The 18,209-nt window shown below is 46.3% G+C and overlaps 1 protein-coding gene across 6 annotated transcripts in view; it reads right to left on the reverse strand.

Moving 5' to 3' along the window:
* The window catches only part of STX8 (syntaxin 8), a 247,999-nt gene that overhangs the window by 125,710 nt on the left and 104,080 nt on the right, over positions 1-18,209 (reverse strand). The window contains exon 7 of one of the 6 annotated variants that reach the window (XM_087867613.1): positions 13,227-13,390. The exons of the other annotated variants lie outside the window; for them this stretch is intronic. Coding sequence (XP_087723739.1) covers positions 13,317-13,390 — 74 coding nt within the window. The 3' untranslated portion in view covers positions 13,227-13,316. Of the gene's footprint in view, positions 1-13,226; positions 13,391-18,209 lie in introns of those variants that run through there. 6 annotated transcript variants of the gene reach the window in all.

Genomic DNA, 18,209 nt, shown 5'->3' on the forward strand with positions numbered 1-18,209 from the left:
TGTATAGGTATTATTTTGATAAAAATAAAAATTTTTGAAAATTAAGTCCAAAGAAGAACTTTCCATGAATGACACTACAGGCAAATGTGATAAAAATTGTCAAGGTCTTGGAAACACTGGGCGTAGGCAACAAAAACCCACTGAAGGGTGTCAGTGGGTGGGCGACATGAACAGAACTGTATTTTACAAAGAAAATTCGTGAGATGGGGGGGAAAAATGGATGGGCTGAAAGAGGGATAGTTCGAGAATTAAAGGAAATAGAAATTTCTAGTGGGCACCTATGAGCACTGTGGACTGCGTCTGTGGCAGGAATATCAGAGGGGTGGGGGTGGCAGCCATCGAGAGGATGTCTCAATCTCTCTCTCCGGTGGTCTCTGACTGTGAGTTAGTATTCAATACAAGGAGGGGGACAGCTGGTCTGATAGATGTTAATATTGTCATCTTTCTAGCAGAACACCCTCTCACATATGGATAAAGCACCACCCTGGGTTATGAATCAGTCATTCAAGAGCTGTCACCTAGTGTGGATTTTAACCACGTCCTAACCCGACCACCCTTGAATAACCTGACCATCAAAGTCTTGGATCCCAGGCTTTGAGAGGCCAAACCTTAAAAGTAAGGATGCTTGGTTGAACACCGCAAAGCCACACTTCCTCATACATGCTTTTGCTCACCAGGGTTCTGGCCTACATGTTTACGAACAGACAGGAACATCAGTTCATTTTTTCCTTTATTCCACGGCGACCAAAAGATGCATCGGACAAAACGAGGCAGACGATGTGTCTGGATTTCGGGAAGACATGTGACAAGAAGGACTGGACGTATGACCTCCTATGGCTCATTGATCAGAATCGTGTCCTAGTTCACGAAACAGTCCCCTGGGGGCCCAGCGAAGGTCCGTGAGCATGGCGGATTCTGAGAAATCAATAGTAGGGTGCACTAGGAAGTAAGAGTCATACCTACCCAAACGCACCTGGGGCCAAGCCACAGACTGGAAGTCAAAACGAAGCCCAGGGACTCCACCCCCAACACCCCTGCCCACCCCACGCCTGTTTAGAACCCCACTGCTCCCATGTGGTCCTCGACCACAGAGGAGCATCCCCAGGGAGCTTATTAGACTGGAGGGGGGATCTCGGGCCCCACCCCAGACTTAATGAATCCAAATCTGCATTTTAACAAGATCTCTGGGTGATATTTATGCTCATTAAGGTTTGAGAAGCACTGACTCAGAAGAGAGAGAAGGGAGTCCTTCTGGCTCTCTGATCCCCAGTGGTTCCCCAGCTGGTGCTGGAAGGCGTGGAAACTGCACACGCACCCAGGTGTCCGAAACCGCTGAAGCAGCAACAGAGACATGTGTACGGTGTGAAAGTGGTGAGGAGAAGCTGGCGACTCTGCCTTTTCTAGAACATGCGCCGATTCCAGGACACTCAATTATTTCTTGGGAGCTTGATTTTAGACTCAAATGAGGGCTTGGGCATGAACCACAGATTTCCCTTTATAGCTGCCTATTTTACTTAAACAAAAAATGCTAAACATTAATTTTAGTTGTACTTAATTGAATAATTTCTCGGGGGAATAGTTCAGGGAGAGTTTAAAACTGCCTGTTTCCAAAAGCCATTACAAATTGGCATATACTATAATGTCACTGTGCCAACCCAAACAGCCCGCTTCAATGTCCCTGGGGCCGCCCTCACTCCAGATGTGCTCAGAACTCCTAGTAATCTAATGCAGGCAAAAACCATATTTACGCGAAGTCATATTTTGAATATCCTTTTCCAATTATCTGCAATGAGATAACAGATCCCTAATTGGAAGCACTGGGGGTGGGCGGTAGGGGTGGGGATCAGTCCGCATGTCACCCTAGTGAATGCTTTTCATTAGTAAAAACGAAAAGAGTCTGTCGAGAATGAAAGAAAGCTCCTTTGCCACATTGAACCATCTGAACATCTATAAACTTAGAAACTGGTCACCTGCAATTAACTAGCTGATTTATTTTAAAAGACTGATCTTGTCTTTTCCTATAAATCGTAAACACGAAGGACTGGGGTTGGGGGGGTGGGAAAAATGGACTCAAGTGAAAGAAATCCACAAAACACTTGGTGTGCAGGTGCTACTCCCCCCCCCAGCCCCCATCCCACCCAAATACCCTCGACCCAGTTTCGTGCTGGCACGAACAGCACCGATTCTCAACTCTTCTTCCTAACTGGTAACGCTCGTAACGAGGCTGCGGGGTAAGCCAGGACCCTTTATCACAGATATGCTAACCCCCGTCCCCAGTTCACTCTACCGATAAGGAATCACCTTGTTATTCTCTTGTTTAAGCACGTATAAACAATGAAGTGACGTATCGTACGTTTTGCCAAAACCGAAGTTTCCATCTTTCCCGTTTTTCTAATAAATGCCAATTTAGAATTCAGGTGTAAGTCAAGTTAAGTATTTTTGTACAAACTGGCAGCTTGTTCGGTTACAGAGGGGACTCCGGCCCCCATACATCATAAAATGCTGTCATGTGCTGTGCAATCCCAGCATGCTTACTTACTGGAGTTGTCTGTTTTCACAGATGTCACAGAGAAGCCATCTGAAAAACTATGCAAAAATGCAGCTGTTCCTGGCTGTTAGCAAGATACACTTGGAAACCTTGTTCCCTGAAATGTTCAAAATTGCAAAGGGTTTCTCTAAATAGAAATTAATTCCCGAATTCCGTGTGTTGACAAGCAAACACTCTCATGTTTATGCTTCAGCTTGACAAAGGAAATTTAAGCATTTTACCCAGAAACCTCTAAAGGAAACAAAGTCCATGTATGGTATGTACTTCATCACGTTTTTTCCTAAAATGCTTGAAAACATTTTTACCCCAAAATGCAACATGCAAATGGCAAAGCAAAAGACTTGTACGCACAGTTTAACAAATAGTTACAAAGCAAAAACTGTGTATAAACATTGCATGCCGGCTGTTACCACTCGACCTGGTAAAAACCTAACTAAACTCACTTATTCATCCTGGCAATCAGCAAACGATATGCCAGGCACTGTGTTATGTGCAAGTTTCAACACTTTAGCGAGTTTTGCTTGCTAACATATTTGCTCAAACAACTATCACAAATTCCTTCATTGTTACCTACCTGAGTTTCAAAGTAAATAAATATATAACTTTATCATATGGACAAGGAACATTTTCCCCCGATAAATCTACACTAAAGGTTTGTGCTCTTGGGATGCTTGACAATATATCACTTCTGAAAGCACCACAAGAAAGGGCTTGGTGGTCAGTAACACCCAGATGTGAACTTTTCTCTCTGACCTATACCAGCAGTGAATGATGTTCCCGGTGCCCCTCTGATTAACCCCAGAACAAAGGCCTCCCCACTTGGGAGCTACTCAGAACTTTCCCAAGCACCTTGCAAAGAGTCTTAAAAGCACTGGTTCCAGTAAAAAGACAATGAAATCCCTGGTTATAATGTTCTCTTAACCCTAAGAAAAAAGTAATCCACAGCTCTGCTTTAAGAGAAATAGTTTTACCTTATTAATCACAAAGCTTTCAAGTAAACTCTGTTCTGTGAGATTCTCAGAAACAGTTCAGCTGTTTCCAAATCACACACTGGAAAATTCCTACATTACACAGTCCAGGATAATCAGTGTAAAAACAATATACATAACAGCATCACTTCCTCACTAGGTTCCGTTTCTGTTGGGAAAGGAGAGAGAAATTCAAACCAAAATGATAAATTAAGCCAATAATCTACAAACTGGGATGTGCAAGGTGATTCACTGAAATGTGGCAAGAAAAAAAACTAAAACTTCTTTTGATATGGATTTATTTTTTAATCTCAACCATTACTAATTTTAGGAGCCCCATAATATGTAATACAGAAGTACATATAAATTTATAAAGGCAATTGTTTTTTTAAAAATCCTAGTGGGTTGATCATAATTTTTTAAAAAGATTTTATTTATTTATTTGAGAGAGAGAGTGAGTGAGAGAGAGAAGGAGCAGAGGGAGGATCAGAGGGAAAGGGAGAATCAGACTCCCCATAGAGCAGGGAGCCCAGTATGGGGCTCGGTCCCGGGACTCTGGGATCATGACCAGAGCCGAAGGCAGCCGCTTAACCAACAGAGCCACCCAGGCGCCCTAGGGTTGTTCATAATTTTTATAATGATAAAATTATATCATTTTGAGATCGTGATACATGATCTCAAAGTGTTGGAGGCCACGTGTTAGGAGTGGCACAGATTATCTATAAAAGAATACAAGTACACGCAGCCCAAGCATCTAAGAGTTAAATATCTTTGTCATTGTTCAAGCAAACATTACATAAGTCCTAAGAGTAATAACTGCGCGTTAGTCAGCTTGCGTGGGGGGAGGGTTAAAGACCACACAAACACACGAGCCAAGGAACATAGTGGTTAAGATGTTCGTATTAGGGAAAGTGGACGGAGGCGGGATATATGGGAGTTCTCTGTCTTACTTTTCAACTTTTTATAAATCTAAACTTAGCTCAAAATAAAACACTTAAAAGAGATTTGTTGAGGCGCCTGGGTGGCTCAGTTGGTGAAGCGTCTGACTGCTGATTTTGGCTCAGGTCATGATCTCAGGGTCATGAGATGGAGCCCCGTGTCGGGCTCTGCACTGGGTGTGGAGCCTGCTTGAGATTCTCTCTCTCCCTCTGCCTCTCCCCCCACTTGTGCGTGCTGTGTCTCTCTCAAATAAAAAATAAATAAAAAGGAAAAAAGTGATCTGTAACTGATCCCAGCACCAAAATTTGCAAATTATTTTAAATAAAGCAGAGAGGAAGGAAACCCTAAAATGGCACATGTACTCGCATTACCTACCCCCCACCTCATCTCTACGCCACAGATCGCTGTAACTGACGCACATTTGGTGTTACCTCGGGGCTCCGCTTAACTGCAGGATTTGGAGAGCTTTTGTCAAAATACATGTTTGTTCCCAGAGTGCCCTTGGCATGTGCACAGGATTGGTCTCCGGAGTTCTGACAGAAGATGACAAACACAGGCTGAGAACTGCTGTACCAGAGATGGAGGAGCGGAAAGGAAGGAGGGAAAAGCGTAGCCAAAGGAAAAGATGGGAAGAGAGCTTCAGGACATGGTTAGATGCTTGCTCTAGGAAGGAAAATGGCAACAGGACCAAGAATGCCTAGTCATAAAAAGGTGTTGGACACGAGCTATGTGTCAGACACTGGCCTGAGCTCTAAGGATTCCAGAGTGCTTGGGGGCAGACACGACCCCTGCCCTCAGGAAGCCTACAGTCTAGACGACAGGAAAACAGTCCAGGCAGGAGGCTGGGCAATAGCATTGGGAAGAAACGGGGAGCACAACTTGGCCAGTAGCATATGATTACAAAGGAGAGGCCAGGAGGGGGAGCAACAGGGAGCTGAAAGAACTCACTCTGCCAGAAGAGCCACGGATGTGTTTCCTCCCTCCCTCCCTTTCTCGCTCCCTCCCTCCCTTCCCTCCTTCCATCCATCCATCTACATATCCAACCAGCCTTCCTTCCTTCCATCCATCCATCCATTCACCCTTCCACCCATCCATCCATCCATCCATCTACCCTTCGTTCCTTCTTTCCAACCTTCCTTCCTTCTACCCTCCATCCATCCACCCACCCACCCTTCCATCCATCCACCCATCATTCCTTCTTTCCAACCTTCTTTCCTTCCTTCCATCAACCCACCCATCCATCCATCCTTTGTTCATTCTTTCCAATCAACCATCCACCCTTCCTTCCTTCCTTCCATCCATCCATCCATCCATCCATCCATCCATCCATCCATCCTTCATTCCTTCTTTCCAACCTACCTACCTTCCTTCCCTCCTTCCACCCACCCTTCCTTCCATCCATCCAATCCATCCATCCACCCTTTGTTCCTTCTTTCCAACCTTCTTTCTTTCCTTCCTTCCACCCACCCTTCCATCCATCCATCCATCCATCCACCCATCTATCCTTCCTTCCTTCCTTCCTTCCTTCCTTCCTTCCTTCCTTCCTTCCATCCATCCATCCATCCATCTATAGAAGCAAATGCCAACAGCCAAGAAGAGGTGACAATCCAGCACAGCCTCCTGGAGATAAGTGGTGGCTACAAAGCTGACATAATTGAGTCAGAAGAGCAGATGACCTGGAGGGTAGGAGCGTGGACCCTGCTTCTCCAGCTCCCTGCAGTGTAGGATTTCCTTTTTTCTTTTCAATGTCCAGTCTTCTAGACCGAGGCTTTCACAAAATAAAAATGAATTACTAGCAAAACGAAAATCTTTAAAAATCCACAAAATGCGAGCCCACTAACATTGCACTTGGATGTCATGGCAATGCCAAAATGCTACATAAAAGCCTGAATATCTTACTCTCAGATTTCTGTGCTGATTTCATAATGTGCTGGAAATAAACAGTTCAAGGGTGGGCTCTGGTCCGGTAAGCACAGCTGGGGCTGGGGGACTTGCTCCAAGCCGACTTCATGCAGCAAGAACACTATCAGTACTTCTGAAGGGCTGCATTAGAGTTGCAGCCAGAGCCCGGAGCGCCCGAGGGCCAGACGGCGCTCACCAGGTCAGTCACAAGAACCAGGCATGCAGAGATCTCTTCGTGTCTTTTTAGATCTTCCTCAGTCACAGAACGTAGCTTTTGATGCTTGTTTTGGTTTGCTGCCAGATGCCCAATGTCCGCATTCTACCCCTTCGCACAGCCCAAGGAAGGACAACAGGCCCCAGCACACGTGTGTGACACGGTTGGTGGAGGACCGCCTCTTTTTCTAGCATCTTCAATCTTCTTTTCCTGTCCCCAAAAACTTCTCTCTCTGACTTTAAAGATTTATTTATTTTAGAGAGAGAGACAGAAAGAGAAAGAGTGCACGAGGAGAGGGAGAGAGAGAGTCCTCAAGCAAACTTCCAGGTGAACTCAGAGCCTGACCGGGGCTCAGTTGGACACTTAACCAAACCACCCAGTGCCCCTCTCCCTCTACCTTTAGACACTCACCTCAGTCTGGTTCCTCTCTGGCGTCTTAACCTGATTCTAAAACAAAACCTCAAGACCCTTCACTTGACTTTGATGCCCTCATGAGTTCTCTCCCGTCTGGTTTGCACCTTCCTTTCACTAACATGGTCCCAGTGTCAAGAGTTCACCCTTGTGGCATCTGTGGACTCTTCAGAGAAGGTCCCAGAATATGGCCTAGGATCTATCCCCAATGCACTCTGCTGAAGCTCCTTCCTCATCAACCCTCTCGGGAATACGACCATTTCAAAAGCAACAACTTTTCTTCTTGATCACCCAAGCCCCTGTCCTGGGCCCATCTTGTTGGTAATGAGCTGTCCTGGAGTGATTGATTGATTGATTTGTTAAAGATTTTATTTACTCATTTTAGAGAGCAAGGGAGGGGCAGAGAGAGGGAGAGAGAATCTGAAGCAGACTCTGCACTGAGCATAGAGCCTGACATGGGGCTCGATCCTACAACCTCGATATCGTGACCTGAGCAGAAACCAAGATTCGGATGCTTAACCGACGGAGCCACCCATGCACCCCTCCTGGATTTATTTATAACTTGACAGTGACCCCCGAGTGGACTCCAGGCAGTCATTTCCTGTGAGCTCCAGAGCCGTGTCACTGGGGAGGTCCCACCATTACTTTACACGTGCTTCCCAACCCCAAGTATGCATTTGAACCACCTGACACTCCTTTAAGTCAGACCATCCCTGGGCCTCACACTCAGAGATTCTGGCTTAATGGGACTGGAGGGAGAGCTACAGCTTTAATTTTTTTTTTCTTTAATATTAAGCATTTGAAACCACTGCCCAAGAAGACTGCTTCTCAAACTTGGCTGTGCACGAGAATTACGTCAGGAAGCTTTAAAAATGCAGATGTCTGGCTCCTACTCCCAGAAATTATAATCGGGTTGGTTGTGGTATAATAAAAAAAATATATATTTGGTCTCTGTCCCCAGTTCCTGGCACAGACTTCTTGAAACCTATGGGAATTTCTTTAGTGATACAAGTGTCATTTGTTATTCATAACAAGGCCCTTGCAGGCATATTGGAGTTTATGCTAAGGAGGGGACTCTTGTCCCCTTCAGGATGGCTAGTGGTCACCAGAAGGAACCATGTGATTAGAGGACTGGAACTTTCAGTTGACCCCTGCACCTCGGGAGAGAGAAAAGGGGGTGGAGATTGAGTTCAATCACCAATGGCCGAGGACTTATCAATCCTGCTTGTGTGCTGGAATCACCATAAGAACTTCTCAACAATGGCATTCAGAGAAGCTTCTGGACTGGTGAAGGCACCACATGCTGTGAGGGCAGCACACACCAAACGGGAGGGGACAGAGGCTTTTGCACTCAGGACCTTTCCACATCTCGCTGTATGTATCTGGCTGTTCATCTGTATCCTACTAAACTGTATTAGTAACTACAGCATTTTCCTGAGTTCTGTGCGTCATTCCAGCAAATTATCCAATGGGAGGGGGGAGAATGGGAACCCCCAACTTTGTAGTCAAGTTGGACAGAAGTGCAGGTACCCAATACCTCGGTACCTAATACCTGTGACTGGTGTCTGAGGTGGGGACAGTCCAATGGGACTGAGCCCTTACACCTGTGGGGTCTGATGCTCATTAGTCAGAACTGAACTGCACTGTAGGACACCCAGGTGGTGTCAGAGGTCCTGAGAACTGGTGTTGGAAAAGACACCACATATTTGTAGAAATGTGTGGGAAACCCCTTGAGCTGGTATTGGGTGGAGTCTGGACATTCGGACTTTAAAAATTCCCCAGGTGATTGTAATCCGCAGCAAAAATTGAGAACCACAGCCTGTGATCGTGTGTGCACATCTGGACTTGGCCTTTCAGTCCAAGTAAGCGTTTCCTTCTTAGCCTCACTTCCCAACCACAGTGATTAGTTTTTTAAAATAAGTGCACCAGTGCAACTCAATGCTCAACCATACAGTCCTGTGTCATTTGCGGACTGTTTTACCTGTATTAGTCTTCCCTCCGTGGCTGTAACACAAGCTCTTTGAAAATTTAGGCAGTATTTTGTAACTCTTTCAACACTCACAGTGTCAACGACACGGCTAGGCATACAGCAGGCATTCAGCACATACTGCGGATTCAAAATTGCCTCTTGGGCAGTGGCACTGCATCTAACACCAAATCCCCTGCTACGTTAAGGCTTCTTGAAGGAACTAACTGAATCATACACTTCTGTTTATCTCCTGTGATGGTTACAGCGGTTCTTTGCATTTTTTACACTAAATATTTATGGCTACAGAATCTAGAACAGCAACCATTTTTTCTTTTTCTTAAGATTTTAGGTAATCTCTATACCCAATGTGGGGCCTGACCCCCCCCAACCCTGAGATCAAGAGTCGCACGCTCTACAGACTGAGCCAAGCAGGTGCTCCACTTACTTTTTAACAAGAGTGGGGTGAACCATGTATTCCTGAAAATTTGTGGCATCTGCTGGGATCATTCATCAGAGAAACGTGGAACGAGGGAGATGAATGTCAGCAGCAAGGACAACAAAGAGGGGGCAGATGTTCAGTATTAAGAACGCTATATCCAAGAACGCTGGTGGCTGCTTGCATTGGGTGCTAGAAACCTTTTGTTATCAGATTGTTGGTCACTGGGTCATCAACAGTCAACGGTGTTAGGAGGATTCACCCCTAACTTAAAGGGCCACTTATACCTCCCCTAGAAAGACTGAGTTTTTTGAGCTCACAGACTTCTATCTTGCTCGCACAGAACCTGATTTTTGCTAAAGCAAGCAAACCAAACAGGGGCAGGGTGGGGGGAGGCCAAATCTCATAGGATTCACAAAAACCTTGCATGAATTGGGCATCCCGTGTGTGAATTAGAAATTACCTATCATGTTGGTATAGGTTAACTTTTTGGCAACTGTGTAAAGGTCACCCTTGTTGCCCATTTGACTAACCTATCAGAGGGCTGTACAGAGCCAACTATTATGAGTCTACCTGCTAAAGTCGCTTCTAAAATACGAGCTTTGGGCTGCACAGGTGAAGAATGAGCAACACTTCTTATACTCTGTCTCACGACAGTCTCGTTGAAAAATCAGACATGATCTCAAGTGTTTGTAGATGGGTAACGCCCTGGCACCCAGAACACACTCAGTAAACATCTGTTGACTGAATAAGTCCTATGAACTCACCCGTGGTGGTGAACATCAGCCATCAGGGACTCTCAATCCCTGCTCACAGGAGCTGCCCCAAACTTCTGTGACTCCCTTACGCCCTTGACCCCTATCCATCACTTTCTCATTTCCTGGTCCACGCACTTGTCAATTATTTCACAGAGGGAAGAGGTCCTTTAGGAAAAAACTCTCCTCCCCATCACTAAACTTACCCACAGACGCCCTTTCTTGCAGTCTGCATGTCCTCTCTGCTCCTCGATGCAGGACCCACCACCCGGCTGCCGGACCTCGATATGCCCCCCTTCTCCAGGCCTTCCTCCACCACAGCTCCCTCCTGCATCCTCAAGGAGGTGAGCAAGGCTCCTCCCTCAGCCTGCAAACACGCTCAGATATTTCCCTTCCTATAAAAACCAGCCCTCAAGCTCATGCTTTTAAAACTTCCTTCTTTCCTTTAACATCATCCTGCTGGAGAAGGTGGCCAGCAATTTCGCCTCCAGGACGCGAGCCCTCTCTCTCATTCTACGATTGTGACCACTGTGCTGTGGTACCATCGTTCTAGAGATGCTACTCCCACTGAGGTTAATCGAGGAGCTAACTGGGAATTCCAATGGCTGCTTCCCCGCCTTCATCCTATTGGCTTCTCTAAAGAACTGGAAACCTCCCAGAAACCTGGGGCCCCTCCTTCCTCACGGCCATTCTCGAGGAGTTTGGCTCTCATCCTCTCCAACCAGAACAGGGTCTCTCAATTTGGGACGGTGAGCAGGCATTTGTTCAGGGAAAATGCAGGTGCGTGCACATACATAAGCTGTGGGGGGCAAAGGGTCTGTAGATTCAGCAGCTGCTCCAAAGGGTCTGTGGCCTTCCTCAAGAGCCTCCCTGACTCCAGTCTTACGTTTACCCAATCCTTATACCTACCTGGGTCCACCTGATCCAGCCTTCACACTACCATCAAAGGCATTTTTCAGATACCACCAGAGGGTGGCAAACTCTCGCCCAGGGGCCAAATCTAGCCGGCCTTCTCTTACATAAATCAAGTTTACGATGTACTGGAGCACACAGCCACGCCCATTCCTCTACATATTGATATGGTTAATTCCTCCCTCCGCCCCCAGGTGGGGACTGCCTCTCTTTTTTTAAGGGTGAAACTCACATAACACAAAATTAACGATATCAAAGTGAACCATTCAGGGACGTTTCGCACTTTCGCAGTGCTGACAAACTACCACCTCTACTCCAAAGCATTTTCATCACTCCACAAGGAAACCCCCTCTTGCCCCCAACGAGCAGTTGCATCCCACTGCCCCTGTCCCCAGCCCCTGCCCACCACCAATCTGAACCCTGTCACTATGCATTTGCCTATTTTAGGCACTTCATAAGAATGGAATCATACGGTACATGACCCTCCTTGTCTGGCTTCTTTCCCTTAGCCAAAATGTCGTTGAGGCTCATTACACATGCCTCAGGGCTACAGCCTGTTCATGGCCGCATAGAATTTCACTGTATGGACATACCACCATCTGTTTGCCCAGCTGGGGCTGCTTCTGCGCTATAATCGCAGAGGTGAGTGGCTGAAACAGAGACCACGGGCCTGCTACAAAGCTGAAAACACTTTTTATCTGGCTCTCTGCTGGAAAGGTTTGCTGAGCCCTGGATTATACATGTCCCGACCTTCAGAAGTAGTGGTTTTGAGAATCAGCTTGTTAACGGTCACGGTGGTACTGTCTGGAACAGAAAAACACTGGAAATGAAATGTCTACCATTAGGGACTTGGTTAAATTATGGTGAGTCCGTACTTGTAATACTACACGGCTCCTCAGACGAATCAGGTAAATATATATGTGCTCACAGGGAACGATCTCTGGGACTGATTAGGTTTAAAAAAAAAAAAAAAGCAAAGGCATACGATACATGTAGCATATATTTCCCTTTCCTTAAATAATAATGGCCCATAAAGAAGTACATATATACATCTCTGCAAAAAACTTCCCTAAGAATCACAAACTTTCACTTAACCATACTGGACCTTTCTGTACTGTCTGAAATTTCTACCCTTGCACACACCTTTCTTTATTAGCTCTAACCGAATGAGGAAATGACAGTCTGTTTATTTTTCTGCTTTACAGATCTCTGTATTTCCATGTAATAAAAAAAAAAGCCAATCTAATAAACATGTGTGCAAAGAAGAATAAGGAAAATTCAAAACGAAACGCTACGTTAAAAGCCGACAGGAATTATGTATTTTTATGACCTTCCATTTTTAAATTTTTCTTAACCTCTGCAGGTCAGCGATCCTCTAAAGAAAAAGGAAAACCCCCCTACCAGAGGTTAGATTTTTATCTGCCAGAAAACTAGACGTGGCACCAGGCGATTTTGTTTCACATGCTGGTCCCTGTCAGTCACAGACCGGGTTTCTCGCCCAGTTTTCCGCTGATTTTATTGAAAAGCACACTGCATCCGTCAGACACAGGACACTGTAGGTCGTGTCCGGCCACAGAGCTCAGTAGGGCAGGGACCTGGGCCTCAGTACCCAAGTCAGCCATGACAGGCTGGCTTGCAGGGTTTATCGATGTTTGCGGATGGTCTCCAAACGTGTTCCAGATGTTCTGACCTAAAACTGCCACCTTCCCCAGGCTGTGAAAGAATTGCTCCAGGACTGTATTTTTCCCATCCCTCAACTGCAGCACCCCCTGAGCTCCCCGGCTGGGTCACCCCCCAGGGTTTTGACGCTGGGTTGGACGCCAATCCTGAGCCTTGATGATGGAATGATGGCACAGGGGCTCACCAGCAGGGCATTCCTGCACCTGCCCAGCCCGACGGTGCCCCAGGGCCAGGAGCCTGCCCAGCCCTTCTCCCTGGGGCTTCAGCTACTGCATGGCTCTGGGACCCTGCCCACCCAGCTTATGCCTGAACCCTGCTCCCTTTGGTTGGGTCCCCATCACTTGCTCCTAAAGCTCCCTGTCAGTGGACCATCACTCCCCTATAGACACGAGGATAGACCAACACTGCACTCCCACTGCCCCCCCCCCCCGGGACCCCGCATCAGACCTGCCTCGACTAGAGTAGAGCAGCCGGCCCCCCCATTTGCCTACAGCCCGGAGCTCCTTTCCCTTGATGCTTTTCCTCCCACTGTGAAACTCGGGTTTCCAGATCAGGCCTGGCCCATTATTGATCAAGCCCTAATTACAGTATCGGTATCGGCTTTCTCACGGAAGCACGCTGGACAAGTGGATTGCTGTGGCATATTTTCTTCAAAGCTACAAAAAAAAAAAAAAAAAAAAAACCTGAATTGAGGAACCAACTCCAAATTGAAAATAGCATCTTTCTCGAAGTTGCCTGATGTACTAGGCACTCTGTGCGTCTCCCAGGGCTGCAGAGATAGGACGGTGCTCTTCCCTTAAAGAGTCTGGAATTTGGCGGAGAGAAAAGAAGGCCAGAAATAAGGATAAATCATCCGACACAAGGGATCTCTCTGACACAGGATGCCGGAGGGGTACCAAGTGCTCTGAGGGTTAAAGGATGAAGAGATCATCCCCGCCTGGGAAGCACAGGAAGAGGTCCACAAACGAGGCAGCATTTGTGGTTCATACTGATGAATGATCAGGATTTCTGCTGGGTGGGATGCAGGCCATAGTTTCTGACTAGGAGAAGGGCTATTTTTCAAACCCTGTGTATAAATAATGAGCAAATCCGGCCTCCTGTCTATATATTCTTTCTAATCAGCTGGCTTTTTGTCTGAAACACTATACCACTCCATCCAAAATTGTGCAGAGAGAAAAATATCTTTTAGGGAATCATCACTCAATCCTCTATGAAATCTCAAAAACTTCCATCAAACACCCCCCCACCCCCATCCAGGTTCTTTCTTTTCAAAAGCCTAACTAGCCATATTTCACATATTCACTGTAATTTAAAATTATGTGTACTATTAATATCCATGCGATAAATGACATGATTCCTCTGTCATTAAAACAAAGATGTGTGCTTGGAAACGGGGAGGAGGGACCCCATTTAACAGCTGCGCTTAATAATGACAGATAATAGCTACCAGTTATAGAGCACCGCACGGACTTCGAATGTTACCACCTAAAGGTTTTCACAGTGAAAAGTACACGGTTTTTCACAATTTCCTTATCATCCATTATGATCAAAATTTTGTAACACTTGCAGAGTAAGTACAGGATTCAGTTCTTCCTTCTGGGTAAGTGACAGGTAAACTGCATGGCTTCACACGCTCTCCTGAGATCGTCTTGGATGGTCTGCTAACGTTGTCCTGCTCAGCTCAGATGCCCAGCACTGGCAGGAGCTGCGCAGGTCAGTCCCTGCACAAAAGGGCTCAATACACACACCTAAAGGCCTGCACCTCTACAGACAAGTCAGACTCGATCTCTGCCCCTCGTACACAATGCGCACATGCAAAACGCATGCGCACAGAGACACACGCATGCACACATGCACGTGCACAGACGCATGCACGCACACAGACACACGCATGCACACATGCACGTGCAGACACGCATGCGCGCACACAGACACACGCAAGCACACATGCACGTGCAGACACGCATGCGCGCACACACACGCATGCACACATGCACGTGCAGACACGCATGCACGCACACACACATGCATGTGCACAGACATGCATGCGCGCAGACACATGCATGCACACATGCACATGCACAGACACGCATGCGCGCACAGAGACACACACATGCACACATGCACGTGCACAGACACGCATGCGCGCACAGAGACACACACATGCACACATGCACGTGCACAGACACGCATGCGCGCAGACACACGCGTGCACACATGCACGTGCACAGACACGCATGCGCGCACACATGCACGTACACAGACACACGCATGCATGCAGACACATGCATGCATGTACACACACACGCATGCACGCGCACACACACAACTGAAACACGGCTTCAAGGTCATGCCCTTTATCCTGTACCACTTATTTCCTCTCTTCTTACATGGGATCAGCCAACCACTAAAAGGCACCCTGCGAATAGAACCCAGTCTGCCTTTTAATTTGCTGAAGTGCCAAAGCAGCCCCCTAATCCTGAATTTCGATATTCCGAAGGATGTCCCCCTCGGTTAATAAAGAACTGGGGTGGAAAAATCTATTCTCTGAAGATTTGCAGAGGTTCCGACCTGAGACGACAAAATAACTCAATGGAAGTTATGTCTAGATGTATTTATTAGTTGGGAGGTGGGAAGACAGTCTGAAATTCATATTTTACCACTAACTATCCTCTCTTATTTCTATGATGAAAGCTCCCCAAGTTCACATTTCCCACTTTCTCCTTACTAAGTGCAGGCGGAGGTAAGAGAGTTGTTTCCTAAAGGCTTACAGGCGTTTGCCAATTTGTGAAGAGAACGAATTCCAAAGGTGTGTTAGTGAGTTGACTGTTTAGAACTCAGTTCCAGAATACACTTTCTCATGGAAATAATGGTGCATATACAGAAGACCAGTCCCTGGGCAGCCCACAGACTTACATACACCATATCCTGGGAGTAACAGTGTTAATCCAGCCCTACTGGTCAACATACACAATGGTCTCGACCTGCGTCTACTGGGAAGTGCCAGGAGCACACCATCCCCCTGGGGCAGCAGCGTCCCCTGGGTGTCCCGAGACTTGCCTACTGATGGTGCAGGACACAGTTCCGGGGGGGGGGGTGTTGTGGCTATAATATGATATAATCATTCCTGAAAATCCTTACATCCCGCAAAATCACACTCTAAAAATAACAGGGTTTATGGTGGAAAACACCGTGAGGGTCAGACCACTTGAAACCTATGTACCTCTGTAACCAGAGCACCAACCGAAAGAATAATTAATACCTAGGGAGAGGACTTGGACGGCCCAGGCAAGCAGCGTGACCATGGCCATCTCAGGGGATCTTAAACATATGCGGGACAACAGAGAGGCAAGGCTGGCATGCAGACGCAGTGAGGTCCTGAGCCAGAGGGAGCACCCCTCCCCACCAAGAGCCAGAGTCCTACACGCTCTGGGGAGGGAGCCCTGGGTAGAGGCGCTCGTTTTTAATTTTCTTAAAACAGAGTTGAGAGTGCATCTGCTGCCTGTGAGGGCTCTTTCCTTTCTTGTCAAAGGCTGTAATTCTAGTCCTGCTGTTCCTGCTCTTTTTGCCAAAGAAAAACTGCCTCTGAACCAATCCAGCCTCCGGGACCTACTGACACCATTCCTCGACTTTCTGATTACGCTCCCTTGTGTTAGGGAACCATGCGTCCCCAGATCAGACTGAACTCCCTCAACCTGGTGAAGAGAAGGACCTTTCCTGGGTCTGCCATTTGCAAAAACTCTGAATCAGAGAAGAAGGCGCAGCCACCGTTCGGGAGGTAAATTCAGAAAATTCTCTTGTATTCTACTTGGTCATCAGAAGTGATTCTTAATCTCTCTCAAAGTCCATGAATCCTGGGTGGGGTCGGTCTGATTTCTAGACCAAATGGTCCCATCGAAATGTAACCTGAGTCACACACGCAATTAAAAAATTGTTAGGAGCCACATTAAAAAAGTAAAAAGAAACAAATAGATTTAATGGTATATTTTATGTAACTGAATGTATCCAAAATACCATCACTTCAACATGCAATCAATATAAAAATTATTAGCAAGCTATTTTGTATTCTTCACACCCAACCTTCAAAATTCAGCATTAATTTGCACACGCAGCACATCTCAAGTCAGACTGGCTATATTCCAGGTGCTCAACAGCCACGTGTGGCCAGCAGCCCCTGGACTAGACAACCCAGATCTATTCAGCCGCTCTGTAAATAGCTAAATGTCATATTTCTAAAGGTACGTAATTAACAGAATATACAACCCAATGAAGCACAAAAAAAATGTTTTTCAAGTTCATCTTTTTATACCCCCCCCCCACAAAATACCTTTCACTTGTTCTGGTGCAAATGCATTTGTCCTTAATCACTAGAACATTCGGTTAATCAGAACATCACACTCCCTAACTATGCTTAGTTTTCCTTAACAGCTTTAGCAAGATATAATTCTTATGCCATAAGTTCATATAATTCATATGCCATTTAAAGTCTATAATGCAATGGGTTTTGGTATATTACATAATTTTTTTAAACAGTGGTAAAATATACGTAACGTAAAATTTTCTTTTAGTGATCTCTACGCCCAACGTGGGGCTCCAACTCACGACCTGAGATCAAGAGGCATGACTGAGCCAGCCAGGCGCCCCCCAATTTTAACCATTTTTAAGTGTACAATTCAATGGCATTAATTACGTTCACAGTGTTGTGCAACCCTCCCCACTGTTTATTTCCAAAATTGTGTCATCGCCTCCAACAGAAACTCTCCATCTAGAAGGTAGGCGTCCTCTCCATTTTACCAAGAAAAGCAAAGGGCAAAGTGCACTTGTGTAAGATTAACGGGCTAAGAGCAACGCCAACGCCAAACATCTTGGCGTTAACATCATGCTGTCAGGACAGGGAGTGCTGTGCTGTGAGCACACACACTTCCCAGAAACCTCCCCTCCCCCCCTTTCTGAAGTTGGGAAGTTTCTGGGCTAACATCTCGCTTCACAAAACATTCTAGAATTCTGTGTGTGGCTCGGCACCTTGTCTGCTCCCCTGGACTCAGTCTCCCGTTTCCTAACAACACAATCCAATGTGTTTTTAAGCGACATTACCGTCGTGGAGGAAAGAGATAACTGCGCCACGAGAATCTGGAGTGAAAAACCCACATTTCGAAGAAATGAAACTCCGACGCTTTTCTCTAACGTCGGTTTGAAGCCAGAACACACCGCGCTGGATCCAAGTTCTTTCACCTATTTCTTGTTCTTTTTTTTTTTTTCCAAGCAGTTCTCAAGGAAAAATAAAGAAGTTCTGATGGACTTTCTCAGGCTTATGATGGTAAAACGAGACATGGAGAAAACATCTCGGAGCACCAGCCAGAGTTAATTAATTCCAGTATAACCTCACACAAGGCCGGTGCTTGCAAGCAGATGTGTTGGCTAAATATTTCAGGTCAATCTCAGCACATTATGGAGAGTAACCTTCCATTCCTCAAA

This window comes from Ursus americanus, chromosome 14, assembly GCF_024610735.1.
Source record: "Ursus americanus isolate L20-20 chromosome 14, mUrsAme1.1.p, whole genome shotgun sequence".
In the NCBI taxonomy this organism is placed as follows: domain Eukaryota; kingdom Metazoa; phylum Chordata; class Mammalia; order Carnivora; family Ursidae; genus Ursus; species Ursus americanus.